General features: G+C 20.7%; 1 protein-coding gene across 1 annotated transcript in view; it reads left to right on the top strand.

The window, feature by feature from the left end:
- The window catches only part of LOC145249056 (uncharacterized), a 65,595-nt gene extending 45,598 nt beyond the window's left edge, over positions 1-19,997 (top strand). Inside the window, exon 2 of the mRNA XM_080110905.1 lies at positions 17,622-19,997. Coding sequence (XP_079967031.1) covers positions 18,489-19,601 — 1,113 coding nt within the window. The 5' untranslated portion in view covers positions 17,622-18,488 and the 3' untranslated portion in view covers positions 19,602-19,997. The remainder of the gene's footprint in view (positions 1-17,621) is intronic.
- The last annotated feature ends 5,661 nt before the right edge of the window (positions 19,998-25,658 follow it).

The raw sequence follows: 25,658 nt of genomic DNA, 5'->3' as shown, positions 1-25,658 counted from the left end.
ATTAAACATTTTGGATAAAATAATTTTAATAAAATATGAGAAATATAAAAATGCTTTTAATAATGTTTGATAAAATAATTTTGATAATAAAACATTGAGAATATAAAAATGCATTAAAAAATGTTGGATGAAATAATTTTGATAATAAAATATTGGAAATATAAAAATGCATTTAATAATGTTGGAAAAAAAATTTGGATAAGATATTGGAAATACGAAAATGCATTTAAAAATGTTGTATGAAATAATTTTGATAACATATGGGAAATATAAAAATGCTTTTAAAAATTTTGGATAAAATAATTTTGATAATAAAATATGGGAAATATAAAAACGCTTTTAAAAATTTTGGATAAAATAATTTTGATAATAAAATATTGAAAATATAAAAATGCATTTAAACATGTTGGATAAAATAATTTTGATAACAAAATGTTGGAAATATAAAAATGCATTTAATAATTTTGAATGAAATAATTTTGATAATAAAATATGGGAAATATAAAAATGCATTTAAAAATGTTGGATAAATTAATTTTGATAAAAAAATATGGGAACTATAAAAATGCATTAAATAATGTTGGATAAAATAATTATTATAATAAAATATTGGAAATATAAAAATGCATTTAATAATGTTGGATGAAATAATTTTGATAATAAAATATTGGAAATATAAAAATGCATTTAAAAATGTTGGATAAAATAATTTTGATAATAAAATATGGGAAATATAAAAATGCATTTAAAAATGTTGGATAAAATAATTTTGATAATAAAATATTGGAAATATTAACATGCATTTAAAAATGTTGGATAAAATAATGTTGATAATAAAATATGGGAAATATAAAAATGCATTTAATGTTGGATAAAATAATTTTGATAATAAAATATGGGAAATATAAAAATGCATTTAATGTTGGATAAAATAATTTTGATAATAAAATATTAGAAATATAAAAATGCATTTAATAATGTTGGATAAAATAATTATTATAATAAAATATGGGAAATATAAAAATGCATTTAATAATGTTGGATAAAATAATTTTGTTAATAAAATATGGGAAATATAAAAATGCATTTAACAATGTTGGATGAAATAATTTTGATAATAAAATATTGGAAATATAAAAATGCATTTAAAAATTTTCGATAAAATAATTTTGATAATAAAATATGGGAAATATAAAAATGCATTTAAAAATGTTGGATAAAATAATTTTGATAATAAAATATTTGAAATATAAAAATGCATTTAATAATGTTGGATGAAATAATTTTGATAATAAAATATTGGAAATATAAAAATGCATTTAATAATGTTGGATAAAATAATTTTGATAATAAAATATTGGAAATATAAAAATGCATTTAATAATGTTGGATAAAATAATTTTGATAATAAAATATTGGAAATATAAAAATGCATTTAATAATGTTGGATGAAATAATTTTGATAATAAAATATTGGAAATATAAAAATGCATTTAATAATGTTGGATGAAATAATTTTGATAATAAAATATTGGAAATATAAAAATGCATTTAAAAATGTTGGATAAAATAATTTTGATAATAAAATATTGGAAATATAAAAATGCATTTAAAAATGTTGGATGAAATAATTTTGATAATAAAATATGCAAAATATAAAAATGCATTTAAAAATGTTGGATAAAATAATTTTGATAATAAAATATGGGAAATATAAAAATGCATTTAAAAATGTTGGATAAAATAATTTTGATAATAAAATATGGGAAATATAAAAATGCATTTAAAAATGTTGGATAAATTAATTTTGATAAAAAAATATGGGAAGTATAAAAATGCATTTTAAAATGTTGGATAAAATAATTTTGATAATAAAATATGGGAAATATAAAAATGCATTTAAAAATGTTGGATAAAATAATTTTGATAATAAAATATGGGAAATATAAAAATGCATTTAAAAATGTTGGATAAAATAATTTTGATAATAAAATATGGGAAATATAAAAATGCATTTAATAATGTTGGATAAAATAATTTAGATAATAAAATATGAGAAATATAAAAATGCATTTAAAAATGTTGGATAAAATAATTTTGATAATAAAATATGGGAAATATAAAAATGCATTTAAAAATGTTGGATAAAATAATTTTGATAATAAAATATGGGACATATAAAAATGCATTTACAAATGTTGGATAAAATAATTTTGATAATAAAATATGGGAAATATAAAAATGCATTTAATAATATTGGATAAAATAAATTTGATAATAAAATAATGGAAATATAAAAATGCATTTAATAATGTTGGATAAAATAATTTTGATAATAAAATATTGGAAATATAAAAATGCATTTAATAATGTTGGATAAAATAATTTTGATAATAAAATATGGGAAATATAAAAATGCATTTAATAATGTTGGATAAAATAATTTTGATAATAAAATATTGGAAATATAAAAATGCATTAAATAATGTTGGATGAAATAATTTTGATAATAAAATATTGGAAATATAAAAATGCATTTAATAATGTTGGATAAAATAATTTTGAAAATAAAATATGGGAAATATAAAAATGCATTTAATAATGTTGGATAAAATAATTTAGATAATAAAATATTGGAAATATAAAAATGCATTTAATAATGTTGGATAAAATAATTTTGATAATAAAATATTGGAAATATAAAAATGCATTAAATAATGTTGGATAAAATAATTTTGATAATAAAATATTGGAAATATAAAAATGCATTTAATAATGTTGGATAAAATAATTTTGAAAATAAAATATGGGAAATATAAAAATGCATTTAATAATGTTGGATGAAATGATTTTAATAATAAAATATTGGAAATATAAAAATGCATTTAATAATGTTGGATAAAATAATTTTGATAATAAAATATGTGAAATATGAAAATGTATAAAAAAACATTGGATTACATAATTTGATATTCACAGATGAGAAATATAAACATGCATTAAAACATGTTTGATAAAATAATTTCGATTTAAATATATAGGAAATATAACAATGATAAAAAATGGTTGAAATAATTTTGATAATAAAATATGGGAAATATAAAAATGCATTTAATAATGTTGGATTAAATAATTTAATAATAAAATATGGTAAATATAAAAATGGATTAAAAATGTTGGATGTAATTATTTTGATTATAAAATATGTGAAATATAAACATGTATTTAAAATGTTGGATAAAATAATTTTGATAATTTAATATGGGAAATATAAAAATGCTACAAAAATTGTTGGATGAAATAATTTTAATACAATATGGGAAACATTCAGCTGCTATAAATATGTTGAACAAAATAATTTTGATAATACAAAATGATAATTATAAAAATGCATTATAAATGTTGGATAAAATAATTTTGATGCTAAAATATCAACATTCATTAAACAAAGTTGGATGAAATAATTTTGATAATAAAATATTGAAAATATAAAAATGCATTTAATAATGTTGGATGAAATAATTTTGATAATAAAATATGGAAAATAAAAAATGCATTTAAAAATGTTGGATAAAATAATTTTGATAATAAAATAAGGGAAATATAAAAATGCATTTAAAAATGTTGGATAAAATAATTTTGATAATAAAATATTGGAAATATAAAAATGCATTTAAAAATGTTGGATGAAATAATTTTGATAATAAAATATGCAAAATATAAAAATGCATTTAAAAATGTTGGATAAAATAATTTTGATAATAAAATATGGGAAATATAAAAATGCATTTAAAAATGTTGGATAAAATAATTTTGATAATAAAATATGGGAAATATAAAAATGCATTTAAAAATGTTGGATAAATTAATTTTGATAAAAAAATATGGGAAATATAAAAATGCATTTAAAAATGTTGGATAAAATAATTTTGATAATAAAATATGGGAAATATAAAAATGCATTTAAAAATGTTGGATAAAATAATTTTGATAATAAAATATGGGATATATAAAAATGCATTTAAAAATGTTGGATAAAATAATTTTGATAATAAAATATGGGAAATATAAAAATGCATTTAATAATGTTGGATAAAATAATTTTGATAATAAAATATGAGAAATATAAAAATGCATTTAAAAATGTTGGATAAAATAATTTTGATAATAAAATATGGGAAATATAAAAATGCATTTAAAAATGTTGGATAAAATAATTTTGATAATAAAATATGGGAAATATAAAAATGCATTTAATAATGTTGGATAAAATAATTTTGATAATAAAATATGGGAAATATAAAAATGCATTTAATAATGTTGGATAAAATAATTTTGATAATAAAATATTGGAAATATAAAAATGCATTAAATAATGTTGGATGAAATAATTTTGATAATAAAATATTGGAAATATAAAAATGCATTTAATAATGTTGGATAAAATAATTTTGATAATAAAATATTGGAAATATAAAAATGCATTTAATAATGTTGGATAAAATAATTTAGATAATAAAATATTGGAAATATAAAAATGCATTTAATAATGTTGGATAAAATAATTTTGATAAAAAAATATGTGAAATATAAAAATGCATTAAAAATATCGGATTAAATAAATTTGATAATAAAATATGGGAAATATAAAAATGCATTCAAAAATGTTGGTTGAAATAATTTGGATAATAACATATGAGAAGTATAAAAATGTATAAAAAAACATTGGATTACATAATTTGATATTCACAGATGAGAAATATAAACATGCATTAAAACATGTTTGATAAAATAATTTCGATTTAAATCTATACGAAATATAACAATGATAAAAAATGGTTGAAATAATTTTTATAATAAAATATGGGAAATATAAAAATGCATTTAATAATGTTGGATGAAATAATTTGAATAATGAAATATGAGGCATAAAAATGCGTTTAAAAATGTAAGATGAACAAATTTGAATAATAAAATATGAGAAAACTAAAAATGCATTAAAAATGTTGGATTAAATAATTCGGATAATAAAATATGGTAAATATAAAAATGCATTTAATGATGTTGGATAAAATAATTTTGATAATAAAATATGGTAAATATAAAAATGCATTTAATAATGTTGGATTAAATAATTTAATAATAAAATATGGTAAATATAAAAATGGATTAAAAATGTTGGATGTAATTATTTTGATTATAAAATATGTGAAACATAAACATGTATTTAAAATGTTGGATGAAATAATTTTGATAATTTAATATGGGAAATATAAAAATGCTTTAAAAATTGTTGGATGAAATAATTTTGATAATACAATATGGGAAACATTCAGCTGCTATAAATATGTTGAACAAAATTATTTTGATAATACAAAATGATAATTATAAAAATGCATTATAAATGTTGGAAAAAAATAATTTTGATACTAAAATATCAACATTAATTAAACAAAGTTGGATGAAATAATTTTGATAATAAAATATGAGAAATATAAAAATGCATTTAATAATGTTGGATGAAATAATTTTGATAATAAAATATGGAAAATAACAAAATGCATTTAAAAATGTTGGATAAAATAATTTTGATAATACAATATGAGAATATAAAAATGCATTTAATAATGTTGAATGAAATAATTTTGATAATACAATATGAGAAATATAAAAATGCATTTAAAAATGTTGGATAAAATAATTTTGATAATAAAATATGGAAAATATAAAAATGCATTAAACATTTTGGATAAAATAATTTTAATAAAATATGAGAAATATAAAAATGCTTTTAATAATGTTTGATAAAATAATTTTGATAATAAAACATTGAGAATATAAAAATGCATTAAAAAATGTTGGATGAAATAATTTTGATAATAAAATATTGGAAATATAAAAATGCATTTAATAATGTTGGAAAAAAAATTTTGATAAGATATTGGAAATACGAAAATGCATTTAAAAATGTTGTATGAAATAATTTTGATAACATATGGGAAATATAAAAATGCATTTTAAAATGTTGGATAAAATAATTTTGATAATAAAATATGGGAAATATAAAAATGCATTTAAAAATGTTGGATAAAATAATTTTGATAATAAAATATGGGAAATATAAAAATGCATTTAAAAATGTTGGATAAAATAATTTTGATAATAAAATATGGGAAATATAAAAATGCATTTAATAATGTTGGATAAAATAATTTAGATAATAAAATATGTGAAATATAAAAATGCATTTAAAAATGTTGGATAAAATAATTTTGATAATAAAATATGGGAAATATAAAAATGCATTTAAAAATGTTGGATAAAATAATTTTGATAATAACATATGGGACATATAAAAATGCATTTACAAATGTTGGATAAAATAATTTTGATAATAAAATATGGGAAATATAAAAATGCATTTAATAATGTTGGATAAAATAAATTTGATAATAAAATAATGGAAATATAAAAATGCATTTAATAATGTTGGATAAAATAATTTTGATAATAAAATATTGGAAATATAAAAATGCATTTAATAATGTTGGATAAAATAATTTTGATAATAAAATATGGGAAATATAAAAATGCATTTAATAATGTTGGATAAAATAATTTTGATAATAAAATATTGGAAATATAAAAATGCATTAAATAATGTTGGATGAAATAATTTTGATAATAAAATATTGGAAATATAAAAATGCATTTAATAATGTTGGATAAAATAATTTTGAAAATAAAATATGGGAAATATAAAAATGCATTTAATAATGTTGGATAAAATAATTTTGATAATAAAATATGGGAAATATAAAAATGCATTTAATAATGTTGGATAAAATAATTTTGATAATAAAATATTGGAAATATAAAAATGCATTAAATAATGTTGGATGAAATAATTTTGATAATAAAATATTGGAAATATAAAAATGCATTTAATAATGTTGGATAAAATAATTTTGAAAATAAAATATGGGAAATATAAAAATGCATTTAATAATGTTGGATGAAATGATTTTAATAATAAAATATTGGAAATATAAAAATGCATTTAATAATGTTGGATAAAATAATTTTGATAATAAAATATGTGAAATATGAAAATGTATAAAAAAACATTGGATTACATAATTTGATATTCACAGATGAGAAATATAAACATGCATTAAAAATGTTGGATTAAATAATTTCGATTTAAATATATAGGAAATATAACAATGATAAAAAATGTTTGAAATAATTTTGATAATAAAATATGGGAAATATAAAAATGCATTTAATAATGTTGGATTAAATAATTTAATAATAAAATATGGTAAATATAAAAATGGATTAAAAATGTTGGATGTAATTATTTTGATTATAAAATATGTGAAATATAAACATGTATTTAAAATGTTGGATAAAATAATTTTGATAATTTAATATGGGAAATATAAAAATGCTACAAAAATTGTTGGATGAAATAATTTAAATACAATATGGGAAACATTCAGCTGCTATAAATATGTTGAACAAAATAATTTTGATAATACAAAATGATAATTATAAAAATGCATTATAAATGTTGGATAAAATAATTTTGATGCTAAAATATCAACATTCATTAAACAAAGTTGGATGAAATAATTTTGATAATAAAATATTGAAAATATAAAAATGCATTTAATAATGTTGGATGAAATAATTTTGATAATAAAATATGGAAAATAAAAAATGCATTTAAAAATGTTGGATAAAATAATTTTGATAATAAAATAAGGGAAATATAAAAATGCATTTAAAAATGTTGGATAAAATAATTTTGATAATAAAATATTGGAAATATAAAAATGCATTTAAAAATGTTGGATGAAATAATTTTGATAATAAAATATGCAAAATATAAAAATGCATTTAAAAATGTTGGATAAAATAATTTTGATAATAAAATATGGGAAATATAAAAATGCATTTAAAAATGTTGGATAAAATAATTTTGATAATAAAATATGGGAAATATAAAAATGCATTTAAAAATGTTGGATAAATTAATTTTGATAAAAAAATATGGGAAATATAAAAATGCATTTAAAAATGTTGGATAAAATAATTTTGATAATAAAATATGGGAAATATAAAAATGCATTTAAAAATGTTGGATAAAATAATTTTGATAATAAAATATGGGAAATATAAAAATGCATTTAAAAATGTTGGATAAAATAATTTTGATAATAAAATATGGGAAATATAAAAATGCATTTAATAATGTTGGATAAAATAATTTTGATAATAAAATATGAGAAATATAAAAATGCATTTAAAAATGTTGGATAAAATAATTTTGATAATAAAATATGGGAAATATAAAAATGCATTTAAAAATGTTGGATAAAATAATTTTGATAATAAAATATGGGAAATATAAAAATGCATTTAATAATGTTGGATAAAATAATTTTGATAATAAAATATGGGAAATATAAAAATGCATTTAATAATGTTGGATAAAATAATTTTGATAATAAAATATTGGAAATATAAAAATGCATTAAATAATGTTGGATGAAATAATTTTGATAATAAAATATTGGAAATATAAAAATGCATTTAATAATGTTGGATAAAATAATTTTGATAATAAAATATTGGAAATATAAAAATGCATTTAATAATTTTGGATAAAATAATTTTGATAATAAAATATTGGAAATATAAAAATGCATTTAATAATGTTGGATAAAATAATTTTGATAAAAAAATATGTGAAATATAAAAATGCATTAAAAATATCGGATTAAATAAATTTGATAATAAAATATGGGAAATATAAAAATGCATTCAAAAATGTTGGTTGAAATAATTTGGATAATAACATATGAGAAGTATAAAAATGTATAAAAAAACATTGGATTACATAATTTGATATTCACAGATGAGAAATATAAACATGCATTAAAACATGTTTGATAAAATAATTTCGATTTAAATCTATACGAAATATAACAATGATAAAAAATGGTTGAAATAATTTTTATAATAAAATATGGGAAATATAAAAATGCATTTAATAATGTTGGATGAAATAATTTGAATAATGAAATATGAGGCATAAAAATGCGTTTAAAAATGTAAGATGAACAAATTTGAATAATAAAATATGAGAAAACTAAAAATGCATTAAAAATGTTGGATTAAATAATTCGGATAATAAAATATGGTAAATATAAAAATGCATTTAATGATGTTGGATAAAATAATTTTGATAATAAAATATGGTAAATATAAAAATGCATTTAATAATGTTGGATTAAATAATTTAATAATAAAATATGGTAAATATAAAAATGGATTAAAAATGTTGGATGTAATTATTTTGATTATAAAATATGTGAAACATAAACATGTATTTAAAATGTTGGATGAAATAATTTTGATAATTTAATATGGGAAATATAAAAATGCTTTAAAAATTGTTGGATGAAATAATTTTGATAATACAATATGGGAAACATTCAGCTGCTATAAATATGTTGAACAAAATTATTTTGATAATACAAAATGATAATTATAAAAATGCATTATAAATGTTGGAAAAAAATAATTTTGATACTAAAATATCAACATTAATTAAACAAAGTTGGATGAAATAATTTTGATAATAAAATATGAGAAATATAAAAATGCATTTAATAATGTTGGATGAAATAATTTTGATAATAAAATATGGAAAATAAAAAATGCATTTAAAAATGTTGGATAAAATAATTTTGATAATACAATATGAGAATATAAAAATGCATTTAATAATGTTGAATGAAATAATTTTGATAATACAATATGAGAAATATAAAAATGCATTTAAAAATGTTGGATAAAATAATTTTGATAATAAAATATGGAAAATATAAAAATGCATTAAACATTTTGGATAAAATAATTTTAATAAAATATGAGAAATATAAAAATGCTTTTAATAATGTTTGATAAAATAATTTTGATAATAAAACATTGAGAATATAAAAATGCATTAAAAAATGTTGGATGAAATAATTTTGATAATAAAATATTGGAAATATAAAAATGCATTTAATAATGTTGGAAAAAAAATTTGGATAAGATATTGGAAATACGAAAATGCATTTAAAAATGTTGTATGAAATAATTTTGATAATAAAATATGGGAAATATAAAAACGCTTTTAAAAATTTTGGATAAAATAATTTTGATAATAAAATATTGAAAATATAAAAATGCATTTAAAAATGTTGGATAAAATAATTTTGATAACAAAATGTTGGAAATATAAAAATGCATTTAATAATTTTGAATGAAATAATTTTCATAATAAAATATGGGAAATATAAAAATGCATTTAAAAATGTTGGATGAAATAATTTTGATAAAAAAATATGGGAACTATAAAAATGCATTAAATAATGTTGGATAAAATAATTATTATAATAAAATATTGGAAATATAAAAATGCATTTAATAATGTTGGATGAAATAATTTTGATAATAAAATATTGGAAATATAAAAATGCATTTAAAAATGTTGGATAAAATAATTTTGATAATAAAATATGGGAAATATAAAAATGCATTTAAAAATGTTGGATAAAATAATTTTGATAATAAAATATGGGAAATATAAAAATGCATTTAAAAATGTTGGATGAAATAATTTTGATAATAAAATATTGGAAATATTAACATGCATTTAAAAATGTTGGATAAAATAATGTTGATAATAAAATATGGGAAATATAAAAATGCATTTAATGTTGGATAAAATAATTTTGATAATAAAATATGGGAAATATAAAAATGCATTTAATGTTGGATAAAATAATTTTGATAATAAAATATTGGAAATATAAAAATGCATTTAATAATGTTGGATAAAATAATTATTATAATAAAATATGGGAAATATAAAAATGCATTTAATAATGTTGGATGAAATAATTTTGATAATAAAATATTGGAAATATAAAAATGCATTTAATAATGTTGGATGAAATAATTTTGATAATAAAATATGAGAAATATAAAAATGCATTTAATAATGTTGGATGAAATAATTTTGATAATAAAATATTGGAAATATAAAAATGCATTTTATAATGTTGGATGAAATAATTTTGATAATAAAATATTGGAAATATAAAAATGCATTTAAAAATGTTGGATAAAATAATTTTGATAATAAAATATGTGAAATATAAAAATGCATTTAAAAATGTTGGATAAAATAATTTTGATAATAAAACATGGAAAATTAAAATGCATTTAATAATGTTGGATGAAATAATTTTGATAATAAAACATGGAAAATAAAAATGCATTTAATAATGTTGGATGAAATAATTTTGATAATAAAATATTGGAAATATAAAAATGCATTTAATAATGTTGGATAAAATAATTTTGATAATAAAATATTGGAAATATAAAAATGCATTTAATAATGTTGGATGAAATAATTTTGATAATAAAATATGGGAAATATAAAAATGCATTTAAAAATGTTGGATAAAATAATTTTGATAATAAAACATGGAAAATAAAAATGCATTTAATAATGTTGGATAAAATAATTTTGATAATAAAATATTGGAAATATAAAAATGCATTTAATAATGTTGGATAAAATAATTTTGATAATAAAATATTGGAAATATAAAAATGCATTTAATGATGTGAGATAAAATAATTTTGATAATAAAATATGGGAAATATAAAAATGAATTTAATAATGTTGGATAAAATAATTTTGATAATAAAATATTGGAAATATAAAAATGCATTTAATAATGTTGGATAAAATAATTTTGATAATAAAATATTGGAAATATAAAAATGCATTTAACGATGTCAGATAAAATAATTTTGATAACAAAATATGGGAAATATAAAAATACATTTAATAATGTTGGATAAAATAATTTTGATAATAAAATATTGGAAATATAGAAATGCATTTAAAAATGTTGGATAAAATAATTTTGATAATAAAATATGGGAAATATAAAAATGCATTTAATAATGTTGGATAAAATAATTTTGATAATAAAATATTGGAAATATAAAAATGCATTTAATAATGTTGGATGAAATAATTTTGATAATAAAATATGGGAAATATAAAAATGCATTTAATAATGTTGGATAAAATAATTTTGATAATAAAATATTGGAAATATAAAAATGCATTTAATAATGTTGGATAAAATAATTTTGATAATAAAATATTGGAAATATAAAAATGCATTTAATGATGTGAGATAAAATAATTTTTATAATAAAATATGGAAAATATAAAAATGCATTTAATAATGTTGGATAAAATAATTTTGATAATCAAATATTGGAAATATAAAAATGCATTCAATAATGTTGGATAAAATAATTTTGATAATAAAATATGGGAAATATAAAAATGCATTTAAAAATATTGGATAAAATAATTTTGATAATAAAATATGAGAAATATAAAAATGCATTTAAAAATGTAGGATAAAATAATTTTGATAATAAAATATGAGAAATATAAAAATGCATTAAATAATGTTGGATAAAATAATTTTGATAATAAAATATTTGAAAAATTAAACTGCATTTAATAATGTTGGATAATATAATTTTGATTATAAAATATTGGAAATATAAAAATGCATTTAATAATGTTGGATGAAATAATTTAGATAATAAAATATGGGAAATATAAAAATGCATTTAATAATGTTGGATAAAATAATTTTGTTAATAAAATATTGGAAATATAAAAATACATTTAATAATGTTGGATAAAATAATTTTGATAATGAAATATGGGAAATATAAAAATGCATTTAATAATGTTGGATAAAATAATTTTGATAATAAAATATGGGAAATATAAAAATGCATTTAATAATGTTGGATTAAATAATTAAGATAATAAAATATGGGAAATATAAAAATGCATTTAAAGATGTTGGATGAAATAATTTTGATAATAAAATATGGAAAATATAAAAATGCATTTAAAAATGTTGGATAAAATAATTTTGATAATAAAATATGGGAAATATATAAATGCTTTTAATAATGTTGGATAAAATAATTTTGATAATAGAATATGGGAAATGTTAAAATTCATTTAAAAATGTTGGATAAAATAATTTTGATAATAAAATATTTGAAATATAAAAATGCATTTAATAATGTTGGATGAAATAATTTTGATAATAAAATATGGGAAATATAAACATGCATTTAAAAATGTTGAATAAAATAATTTGGATAATAAAATATGGGAAATATAAAAATGCTTTTAAAGATGTTGGATGAAATAATTTTGATAATAAAATATTGGAAATATAAACATGCATTTAATAATGTTGGATGAAATAATTTAGATAATAAAATATGGGAAATATAAAAATGCATTTAATAATGTTGGATAAAATAATTTTGTTAATAAAATATTGGAAATATAAAAATACATTTAATAATGTTGGATAAAATAATTTTGATAATGAAATATGGGAAATATAAAAATGCATTTAATAATGTTGGATAAAATAATTTTGATAATAAAATATGGGAAATATAAAAATGCATTTAATAATGTTGGATTAAATAATTAAGATAATAAAATATGGGAAATATAAAAATGCATTTAAAGATGTTGGATGAAATAATTTTGATAATAAAATATGGAAAATATAAAAATGCATTTAAAAATGTTGGATAAAATAATTTTGATAATTAAATATGGGAAATATATAAATGCTTTTAATAATGTTGGATAAAATAATTTTGATAATAGAATATGGGAAATGTTAAAATTCATTTAAAAATGTTGGATAAAATAATTTTGATAATAAAATATTGGAAATATAAAAATGCATTTCCAAATGTTGAATGAAATAATTTTGATAATAAAATATTGGAAATATAAAAATACATTTAATAATGTTGGATAAAATAATTTTGATAATAAAATATGGGAAATATAAAAATTCATTTAATAATGTTGGATGAAATAATTAAGATAATAAAATATGGGAAATATAAAAATGCATTTAAAGATGTTGGATGAAATAATTTTGATAATAAAATATGGAAAATATAAAAATGCATTTAAAAATGTTGGATAAAATAATTTTGATAATAAAATATGGGAAATATAAAAATGCTTTTAATAATGTTGGATAAAATAATTTTGATAATAGAATATGGGAAATATGAAAATTCATTTAAAAATGTTGGATAAAATAATTTTGATAATAAAATATTGGAAATATAAAAATGCATTTCCAAATGTTGAATGAAATAATTTTGATAATAAAATATTGGAAATATAAAAATGCATATAAAAATGTTGAATAAAATAATTTTTATAATAAAATATTGGAAATATAAAAATGCATTTAATAATGTGGATAAAATAATTTTGATAATAAAATATGGGAAATATAAAAATGCATTTAATAGTGTTGAATAAAATAATTTTGATAATAAAATATGGGAAATATAAAAATGTATTTAAAAATGTTGGATAAAATCATTTTGAAAATTAAATATGGGAAATATAAAAATGCATTTAAAGATGTTGGATGAAATAATTTTGATAATAAAATATGGGAAATATATAAATGCTTTTAATAATGTTGGATAAAATAATTTTGATAATAGAATATGGGAAATGTTAAAATTCATTTAAAAATGTTGGATAAAATAATTTTGATAATAAAATATTGGAAATATAAAAATGCATTTCCAAATGTTGAATGAAATAATTTTGATAATAAAATATTGGAAATATAAAAATACATTTAATCATGTTGGATAAAATAATTTTGATAATGAAATATTGGAAATATAAAAATGCATTTAATAATGTTGGATAAAATAATTTTGATAATAAAATATGGGAAATATAAAAATGCATTTAATAATGTTGGATGAAATAATTAAGATAATAAAATATGGGAAATATAAAAATGCATTTAAAGATGTTGGATGAAATAATTTTGATAATAAAATATGGAAAATATAAAAATGCATTTAAAAATGTTGGATAAAATAATTTTGATAATAAAATATGGGAAATATAAAAATGCTTTTAATAATGTTGGATAAAATAATTTTGATAATAGAATATGGGAAATATGAAAATTCATTTAAAAATGTTGGATAAAATAATTTTGATAATAAAATATTGGAAATATAAAAATGCATTTCCAAATGTTGAATGAAATAATTTTGATAATAAAATATGGAAAATATAAAAATGCATTTAAAAATGTTGGATAAAATAATTTTGATAATAAAATATGGGAAATATAAAAATGCTTTTAATAATGTTGGATAAAATAATTTTGATAATAGAATATGGGAAATATGAAAATTCATTTAAAAATGTTGGATAAAATAATTTTGATAATAAAATATTGGAAATATAAAAATGCATTTCCAAATGTTGAATGAAATAATTTTGATAATAAAATATTGGAAATATAAAAATGCATTTAAAAATGTTGAATAAAATAATTTTTATAATAAAATATTGGAAATATAAAAATGCATTTAATAATGTGGATAAAATAATTTTGATAATAAAATATGGGAAATATAAAAATGCATTTAATAGTGTTGAATAAAATAATTTTGATAATAAAATATGGGAAATATAAAAATGTATTTAAAAATGTTGGATAAAATCATTTTGAAAATTAAATATGGGAAATATAAAAATACATTTTAAAATGTTGGATAAAATAATTTTGATAATAAAATTTTGGAAATATAAACATGCTTTTAAAAATGTTGAATAAAATAATTTTGATAATAAAATATTGGAAATATAAAAATGCATTTAAAAATGTTGGATAAAATAATTTTTATAATAAAATATGGGAAATATAAAAATGCATTTAATAATGTTGGATAAAATAATTATTATAATAAAATATTGGAAATATGAAAATGCATTTAAAAATTTTGGATAAAATAATTTAGATAATAAAATATTGGAAATATAAACATGCATTTAAAAATGTTGTATAAAATAATTTTGATAATAAAATATTGGAAATATAAAAATGCATTTCAAAATGTTGAATAAAATAATTTTGATAATAAAATATTGGAAATATAAACATGCATTTAATAATGTTGAATAAAATAATTTTGATAATAAAATATTGGAAATATAAAAATGCATTTAATAATGTTGTATAAAATAATTTTGATAATAAAATATTGGAAATATAAAAATGCATTTAAAAATGTTGGATAAAATAATTTTGATAATAATATATGGGTAATATAAAATGCATTTAAAAACGGTGGATTAAATTCTTAGGTTAATGTATGTGAAATATAAAAATGTATTTAATAATGTTGGACGAAATAATTTTGATAATAAAATATGGGAAATATACAAATGCATTCAAAATTGTTGGATGAAATAATTCGTTGAATTAAAAAAACTGTTGAAATGTCAAATGTGAATGCGGTATATCAAAAATGCAATGTTAAGAGAATACAGAGTTTAGAATAAATATTGAGAATATCTATAATATATCTCTCATCTCTCTGTTTAAATGTATTTAAGTATGTATGCCTGGCTGTATTTCAGCAAAGGCGAGGGATTTTTACGAGTGTTCTTTTGAATTTCGTCCCTTTGGACGACGAATATCGAAAAATTTGCTAAAAACATATAATTCTTCACCCTTAAATTGGCATTTTTCTACAGGAAATATCGCCTTTTCTATCGATATTTTCAAAAATCGCCCCTGTTCATTTTTCGATTTATTAGCCTTTATTTAAACCTTTGCCACTTCAGGCGATGGATGAAACAGAAAAGACGTCACGTTTTTTTGCGCGTTCTTTTCCTGTTTCTCTGTACGGGTTCGAGCTTGCCTGCCTACTACCGATTTTTTGGCTCAACACACACGTCCCTAACACACCTGAGCAACGCCGGACATCCAGGCTAGTTATTAATAACTTATTATTAATAATAACTTATTATTAATAATAACTTATTATTAATAATAACTTATTTTAATAATAACTTATTATTAATAATAACTTATTATTAATAATAACTTATTATTAATAATAACTTATTATTAATAATAACTTATTATTAATAATAACTTATTTTAATAATAACTTATTTTAATAATAACTTATTATTAATAAACGATATAATATATTGCCATGCATGCGACTTGAAATAAAATCTTCTTTGAATGACAACCATTGCCAAGTAACTAGATTATTTATTGATTTGGATTATTAACTTTAATTAAATTTAATTTAGTATAACCATGCACTTTTTCTTTATCATAAAAGTATTTTATTTCTGTGGGTAGAAATATATTATATGGTAGAATATTCTTATTATTCTTACTATATTAGTGTGTATTTTACTTTATTAATTGAATAATTCGTTTATCTATTACAAAACACTATGAATAGTATTTTAGATGCAAACAATATGTATGTGAATTAAGTGTTTATTTCTGTGGTTTTTAAATGTTTTATAAAGCTATGTTTCTTATTTTGTTGGCATGATTAAAATAAACAATTATATTAAAATATTAAATTTCATTTATTTTTATTTGCAGATGTTTATGCTTGGATGTTTTTAATGAATATTAAGGGACCATCCTTCACCTTAAACATAATTCTATACACAATTATTTCCTTACGTGGCAGACAACAAAAACGGCTGCACACAACTTTATTAGACGTATATGTGTGAAGAGTTATTTTATCTGGATTGTTTAGCAAATAGTGATAAGGATATCACACATATGAAAATTTGTGAAATTTCTGGTTAATGTTGTTATTAACATTTCAGAAATGTCTGCTAATTAACAGGGGAATACTTTACACGACGAAATGTCTTTTATTAAATAAATGAAAAATGATACGCAATTGAATTTTCTTTAGCAAAAAAATATAACCTGCATCAACAAGTCAGATTAAGACTGGAAAGTCAGGGATGAATACCATGCTGTTTATAATTTGTTGGCAATAATCTTTCTCCAGAAGCAATTTTATTTAAATATGTATGTCCACAGTATGGAGAAGCAACATTATTATGAACCGTGGTGATATTCTTGTTCAAAAAGATTATATTTAATGCAGTATATGAGAACTCACGCTGGTGAAAAGAAACACACTTGTGAAATCAGTTAGTGAAACATATACGAATACAAACTGTTCTTTAAAATCAACATTAGTTGATAACTCACACTGGAAAAAGCCACATTCTAGTGATGTGTGCGGATATATTTTTCTACAAAAATCAAAGTAAGATATATGAAATCTCACACTGGAGAGCGGCAACATTTTTGTGAAGTGAGTGGATATTCTCTTACTGAAAGTCAAAGTTAGTGCGACAAATAAGAATATACACTAGGGAAAAGCCACATTTTTGTGCAGTGCGTGGATATTCTTATTCTCGAAAATCAACATTAGTGACAAATATGAGAACTCATACTGGGGAAAAGACATATTCTTGTAAAGTGTGTGGACATTCTTTTACTAAAAAATCATCGTTAGTGAGACATATGAAAACTCACACTGGGGAAAAGCCCCATTCTTGTGAAGTGTGCGGATATTCTTTTCCTGAAAAATCAACGTTAGTAAGACATATGAAAACTCACACTGGGGAAAAGCCACATTCTTGTGAAGTGTGCGGATATTCTTTTACTGAAAAATCAACGTTAGTGAGACATAGGAAAACTCACACTGGTGAAAAGCCACATTCGTGTGAAGTATGTGGATATTCTTGTTATCAAAAATCAGCATTAGTAAGACATATAACAAATCACACTGGAAAAAAGCCACATAATTGTAAAGTGTGTGGATATTCCTGTTCTCAAAAATCAACATTAGTGACGCATATGAAAACTCACACTGGGGAAAAGCCATATAGATGTAAAGTGTGTGGATATTCTTGTTCTCAAAAATCGGATTTACTTATTCATATGAGAACTCACACTGGGGAAAAACCACATTCTTGTAAAGTGTGTGGATATTCTTGTTCTCAAAAATCAACATTAGTGAACCATATGAGCACTCACACTGGGGAAAAGCCATATTCTTGTGAAGAGTGTGGATATTCTTGTTCTCGGAAATCAACATTAGTGAACCATATGAAAACTCACACTGGGGGAAAGCCACATTCTTGTGAAGTGTGCGGATATTCTTTTACTGAAAAATCAAAGTTAGTGAGTCATATGAGAACTCACACTGGGGAAAAACCATATTCTTGTGAAGTGTGTGGAAATTCTTTTTCTCAAAAATCGGATTTGCTGTATCATATGAGAACTCATACTGGGGAAAAGCCACATGCTTGTGAAGTGTGTGGGTATTCTTGTTCTCGAAAATCAACATTAATGACACATATGAGAACTCACACTGGGGAAAAGCCACATGCTTGTGAAGTGTGCGGAGATTCTTTCACTGAAAAATCAACGTTAGTGAGACATATGAAAACTCACAATGGTGAAAAGCCACATTATTGTGAAGTGTGCGGATATTCTTTTTCTCGAAAATCAAAATTAGTAATACATATGAGAACCCACAATGGGTAAATACCACAATTTTGTAAAGTGTGCGGATATTCTTTTTCTTAAATCAAATTTAGTGAAACCTATAAAGAATGACACTGCGGAAAAGCCACATTCTTGTAAAGTGTGTGGATATTCCTTTACTGAAAAATCAAATTTAGTGAAACATATGAGAACTCAGGCAAGAAAATGCCACGGTACCAAAGACCAGCTATTGATCATCTTAAAAGACTGTAAAAGAAACCATAGAATGGCATGGATCGATTATTAGAAGGCATTTGACAGCGTGACACACTCATGGTTTGTTCGGTGCCTTGAGTTATACAAGATCCACCCGATTATTAGACAAACACTGGCGGCTCACCTTCAGATGAAAAAACACAATATCCTTTAGTCAGAAGGGAGGAACGACCACCATTACTGAAGTACAAATCGAGAGGGGAATATTCCAAGGTAACAGCTTATCTCCCTTACTCTTCTGTATGACAATAGACCCACTCACCAAGCTCCTGGATTCCCATCCGAATGCCTACAATTTGACTCAAGGACGCCATCGAGATCCAAGCAAAAGAGTAAACCATCTGCTCTTCATGGATTATCTAAACCTTTATACCAGCTCTGACACGGATCTGCACCAGCTTCTGAAGGTAGCACACACCTTCTCCAATAATATCGGAATGAAGTTTGTCCTGGATAAAAGTGTACACTCATAGCTGGGAAGAAACCCACACATAAATTATGTAGCTTAATGAAGATATTGACATCAAGGATCTAGAAGAGTACAAGCCTTATAGGTACTTTAACATTGAAGAAAATGACAATATACACCATGCCAAGATGAGGGAGAAGATAGGCAAAGAATATATACGCTATGTGAAGATCTGCCGTCAATCAGCTTGCCATGCCAGTAATAACATGGAGTTTTGGTATCATTGACTGGCTCCAAAATACATCAACCGGCTAGATATAAAGACACAGAAGCTACTAACGCTTCATAAAATGATAGAAATCAGTGTCTACCAAGACTGTATTTACCCAGGGAAGAAGGAGGACAAGGGCCCTCAGAGATCAACCATCAACATACAGCAACAATACTGATCACATGCCAGTATCTGAGAAGCTCTCAGAACCACACCCACTCAATGGTATATGAACATCATGAGACGGCAGAACAACATCACTCATCAAGCTATCCAAGCATTCCGGTCACGGTTGTCTAACAGATGAGACTGAAGTATTTAACAAGCCTGACACAGAAATAGGAAGATAGTCGCCAGAAATATACCGCCACCCTCCAAAAGAGGAAACTTAAAGAATGAGACCAACATCAACGTGCATGGTATTTTCTAGTGAAACTCTCCCAGGAATCCACAGACAAATAAGGTTCCTTGGACTGACTCAAGAGGGGATCCCTCCACCACACTCAGGAAAGGGTCATAATGACTGCTCAAGACTAGGAATTGAAGACCAATGCATTCAAGAAGATGGCAGGTCTCACTAATGAAAACCAATGCAGATTCTGCCAGACAGAATTGGAAAGTATGCGTTATCTGGTATCAAGGTGCAAGGTTCTTTTAGGAATAACTACTGCACAGCGAGACATGAGGGGGTATGTAAGTACCACCATTGTACCATCTGTAAAAAAATTAAACATCCAATGTAGCAGCAAATCCTGGGAACATCAACTTGAAACAACAATTGAAAATGACGTATATACCATAAATTACGACCATGTAATCCCTACAGCCACCTATCTGGAAAATGTTGCTGTGAAACCTGACATAGTTATATGGAATAAGTCAGAGAAAGTTGCAACCTTGGTTGAAGTGAATGTTCTTAATGATGGAGGTCTGAACAGAGCTGAAAGAGAGAAACAGACCAAATACCAAGGGCTCATGTATGATATGAAAAGAAACAAGAAGCTTAGGCAGATATCAATCATATAAGTCATTATAGGTGTCACAAGGCTTACGAAGAAAAACCTGAAGTCCTACCTAACTAATATTTCTGGTGAACTTAGTGCAAAAGAGATCCAGACAATTGCACTTAAGAGAACAACGAGGATACTAAAAAGAGCTCTCGGTTGGTTTCAATAAAAGACAGAGCAATATTTCCAGCTGGTTTGGTTGCTCCATGCCCAGCGTTACAATTTTCAAAGGAGGAAAATTAAAATGAAAGAAAACCCATATTCTTATGAACAATGTGGATATTCGTTTTCTCAAACATCACACTAGCGAAAAGCCCTATTCTTGTGAACAATGTACATTTCTTGTTTTCGAAAATTTTATTTAGTGCTACATACTCTATTTCACACAGGCTTACTGGAGAGAACTTGAATACCTACTAGACATATGCAAAAACATACTGTGTAAAAGCTATATTCATGCGACGTATATTCTAATGCCCAATATATTGCAGAACAGTTTAGAATACATGTATTCTTGTAAATAATTTGTATATTATTGTTCGTAAACATCATATTGAGTGTGACATGTAAATTTAATATAAAAAATGATTTATTACTACTGTTTGTAGACATCATATTGATTGTGATATGTGAATTCAATATGAAACCAATGAATTCTAATTATTATTATTGTTAATATACATCATATTGATTGTGACATATGAATTTAATATGAAACCAATGAATTATTATAATTGCTAATATACATCATATTGATTGTGACATGTGAATTTAATATGAAACAAAATGAATTATTATAATTATTATTATTATTGTTATTATTGTTCGCATGCATCATTTTGATTGTGACGTGTGAATTTAATATGAAAGAAATGAATTATTATTATTATTATTATTATTGTTCGCATACATCATATTGATTGTGACGTGTGAATTTAATATGAAAGAAATAAATTATAATTATTATTATTATTGTTGTTGTTGTTGTTGTTCGCACACATCATATTGATTGTGACATGTGATTTTGATATGAAAGAAATGAATTATTATAATTGTTCGCATACATCATTGATTGTGACATGTGAATTTGATGACAGAAATGAATTATTATTATTATTATTATTATTATTATTATTATTGTTGTTATTATACATCATATTGATTGTGACATGTGAATTTAATATGAAAAAAATAAATTATTATTGTTCGTATACATATTGATTGTGACGTGAATTAATATCAAAAGAATGAATCATTATTATAATTGTTCGCATACATCATATTGATTGTGACATGTGAATTTAATATGAAAGAAATGAATTATTATTATTGTTCGCATACATCTTATTGATTGTAACATGTGAATTTGATATAAAAGAAATGAATTATTATTATTGTTCGCAGCTGCCTTTTGGTCAAGATCAAAGTGTAGTATTTGTTCTTCAGATGCTGCACTTCTATTTCTTGTTCTCTTTCGGTGGAGGAGAAATCCTTAACGACTGAGACAATTTTTATTTTTGTACCTTTTCTCCACGTTAAAAAACGACCCTGGTGTCTAGCTCTGTCCCGTAGGGAAGCATAGTAAATAGGTACATCATATTGATTGTGACATGTGAATTTTACATGCACGAAATGAATTATTATTATTTTTCGCATACATAATATTGACTGTGACATGTGAATTAAATATGAAAGAAATGAATTATTATTATTATTATTATTATTATTATTATTATTATTGGCATACATTATATTTACTCTCACATGTGAATTTAATATGAAAGTAATGAATTATTATTATTATTATTATTATTATTATTATTATTATTATTATTATTGGTGGCATACATCATATTGACTGTTACATGTGAATTTAATATGAAACCAATGAATTATTATTATTATTATTATTATTATTATTATTATTATTATTATTATTATTATTGTTCGCATACATCATATGTATTGTGACAGTTGAATTTAATATGAAAAAAATGAATTATTATTATTGTTCGCATACATCATATTTATGGTGACCTGTGCATTTTATATGACAGACATGAATTATTATTATTGTTCGCATACGTCATATTGGCTGTCACATGTGAATTTAATATGAAAGAAATGAATTATTATTGTTCGCATACATCATATTGTCTGTCACATGTTAATTTAATATGAAGCAAAATGAATTATTATTACTGTTGTTGGCATACATCATATTGATTGTGACATGTAAAATTAAAATTTTACATGTGAATTTAATATGGAAGAAATTAATTTTACATATGAATTTAATATTGAAGAAATTAGTTATTATTATTATTATTATTCGTATACATCATATTGTCTGTCACATGTGAATTTAATATGAAAAATGAATTATTATTATTGTTCGCATACATCATATTGATTGTGACATGTAAACTTAATATAAAAGAAATGAATTATTATTATTATTATTATTATTATTATTATTGTTCGTATACATCATATTGATTTTGACATGTGAATTAAATATGAAAGAAATGAATGATCAGTATTATTGTTCGTATGCATCATATTGATTGTGACATGTGAATTTTATATGAAAGAACTGAATTATTATTATTATTGTTCGTATACATCATATTGATTGTGACATGTGAGTTTAATATGAAAATAAATTGTTATTTTTTTTCGCATACATCATATTGATTGTGACATGTGAATTTAATATGAATGAAATGAATTTTTATTATTGTTCGCATACATTTTATTGATAAATTATTATTTTTCGCATACATCATATTGATTTTCACATGGTAATTTAATATGAAAGAAATGAATTATTATTATTGTTCGTATACACTATATTGATTGTGACATGTGAATTTAATATGAAAGAAATGAATTATTATTATTATTCATATACATCATATTGACTGTCACATGTGAATTTAATATGAAACCAATGAATTATTATTATTATTGTTCTCATACATCATATTTATTGCGACACGTGCATTTAATATAAAAAAAGAATTATTATTATTGTTAACATACATAATATTGATTGTGATATGTGAATTTAATATGAAAGAAATTATAATTATTATTGTTGTTCGTATACATCATATTGATTGTGACGTGTGAATTTTATGACAGAAATGAATTATTATTAGTAGTAGTATTATTATTATTATTATTATTATTATTATTATTCGCATACATCCTATTGATTGTGACACGTTAATTTAATATGAAAGAAATGAATAGTTATTATTATTGTTCGCATACATCATATTGATAGTGACATGTGAATATTATATGAAAGAAATGAATTATTATTATTGTTCGCATACATAATATTTATTGTGATATGTGAATTTAACATGAAAAAAATAAATTATTATTATAACTCGCATGCTTCATATTGATTGTGACATGTGAATTTAATATGAAAGAAATGAATTATTATAATTATAGTTCGTATGAATTATATTCATTGTGACATGTGAATTTAATATGAACGAATGACTTCTAATTATTGTTCGCATACATCATATTGAATGTGACACGTGAATTTAATATGAAAGAACTTAATTATTTTTATTGTTCGCATACATCATATTGATTGTGACATGTGATTTTAATATGAAAGATATTATTATTATTCGTATACATCATATTAATTGTGACATGTTAATTTAATATGAAAAAAATGCATTATTATTAATATTGTTCACATACATCATTTTTATTATGATATGTGAATTTAATACGAAAAAAGGAATTATTATTATTGTTCGTATACATCGTATTGATGGTGACGTGTGAATTTTATATGAAAGAACTGAATTAATGTTATTATTGGTCGTATGCATTGTACTGTTTGTGACATGTGGATTATATATCAAAAACATGAATTATTATTATTGTCCACATACATAATATTGATTGTGACATGTGCATTTAATATGAAAGAAATTAATTATAATTGTCCGTATACATCATATTGATTGTGAAATGTGAGTTGTATATGAAAACAATGAATTATTATTATTGTTTGCATACGTCAAATTGATTCTTACATGTGAATTTAATAAGAAAAAATAAATTATTATTATTATTATTATTATTATTATTATTATTATTATTATTATTGTTCACAT

Source organism: Euprymna scolopes, chromosome 27, assembly GCF_053919585.1.
Source record: "Euprymna scolopes isolate OS-2025 chromosome 27, ASM5391958v1, whole genome shotgun sequence".
Classification (NCBI taxonomy): domain Eukaryota; kingdom Metazoa; phylum Mollusca; class Cephalopoda; order Sepiida; family Sepiolidae; genus Euprymna; species Euprymna scolopes.
This window is presented reverse-complemented; position numbering and strand designations above follow the sequence as displayed.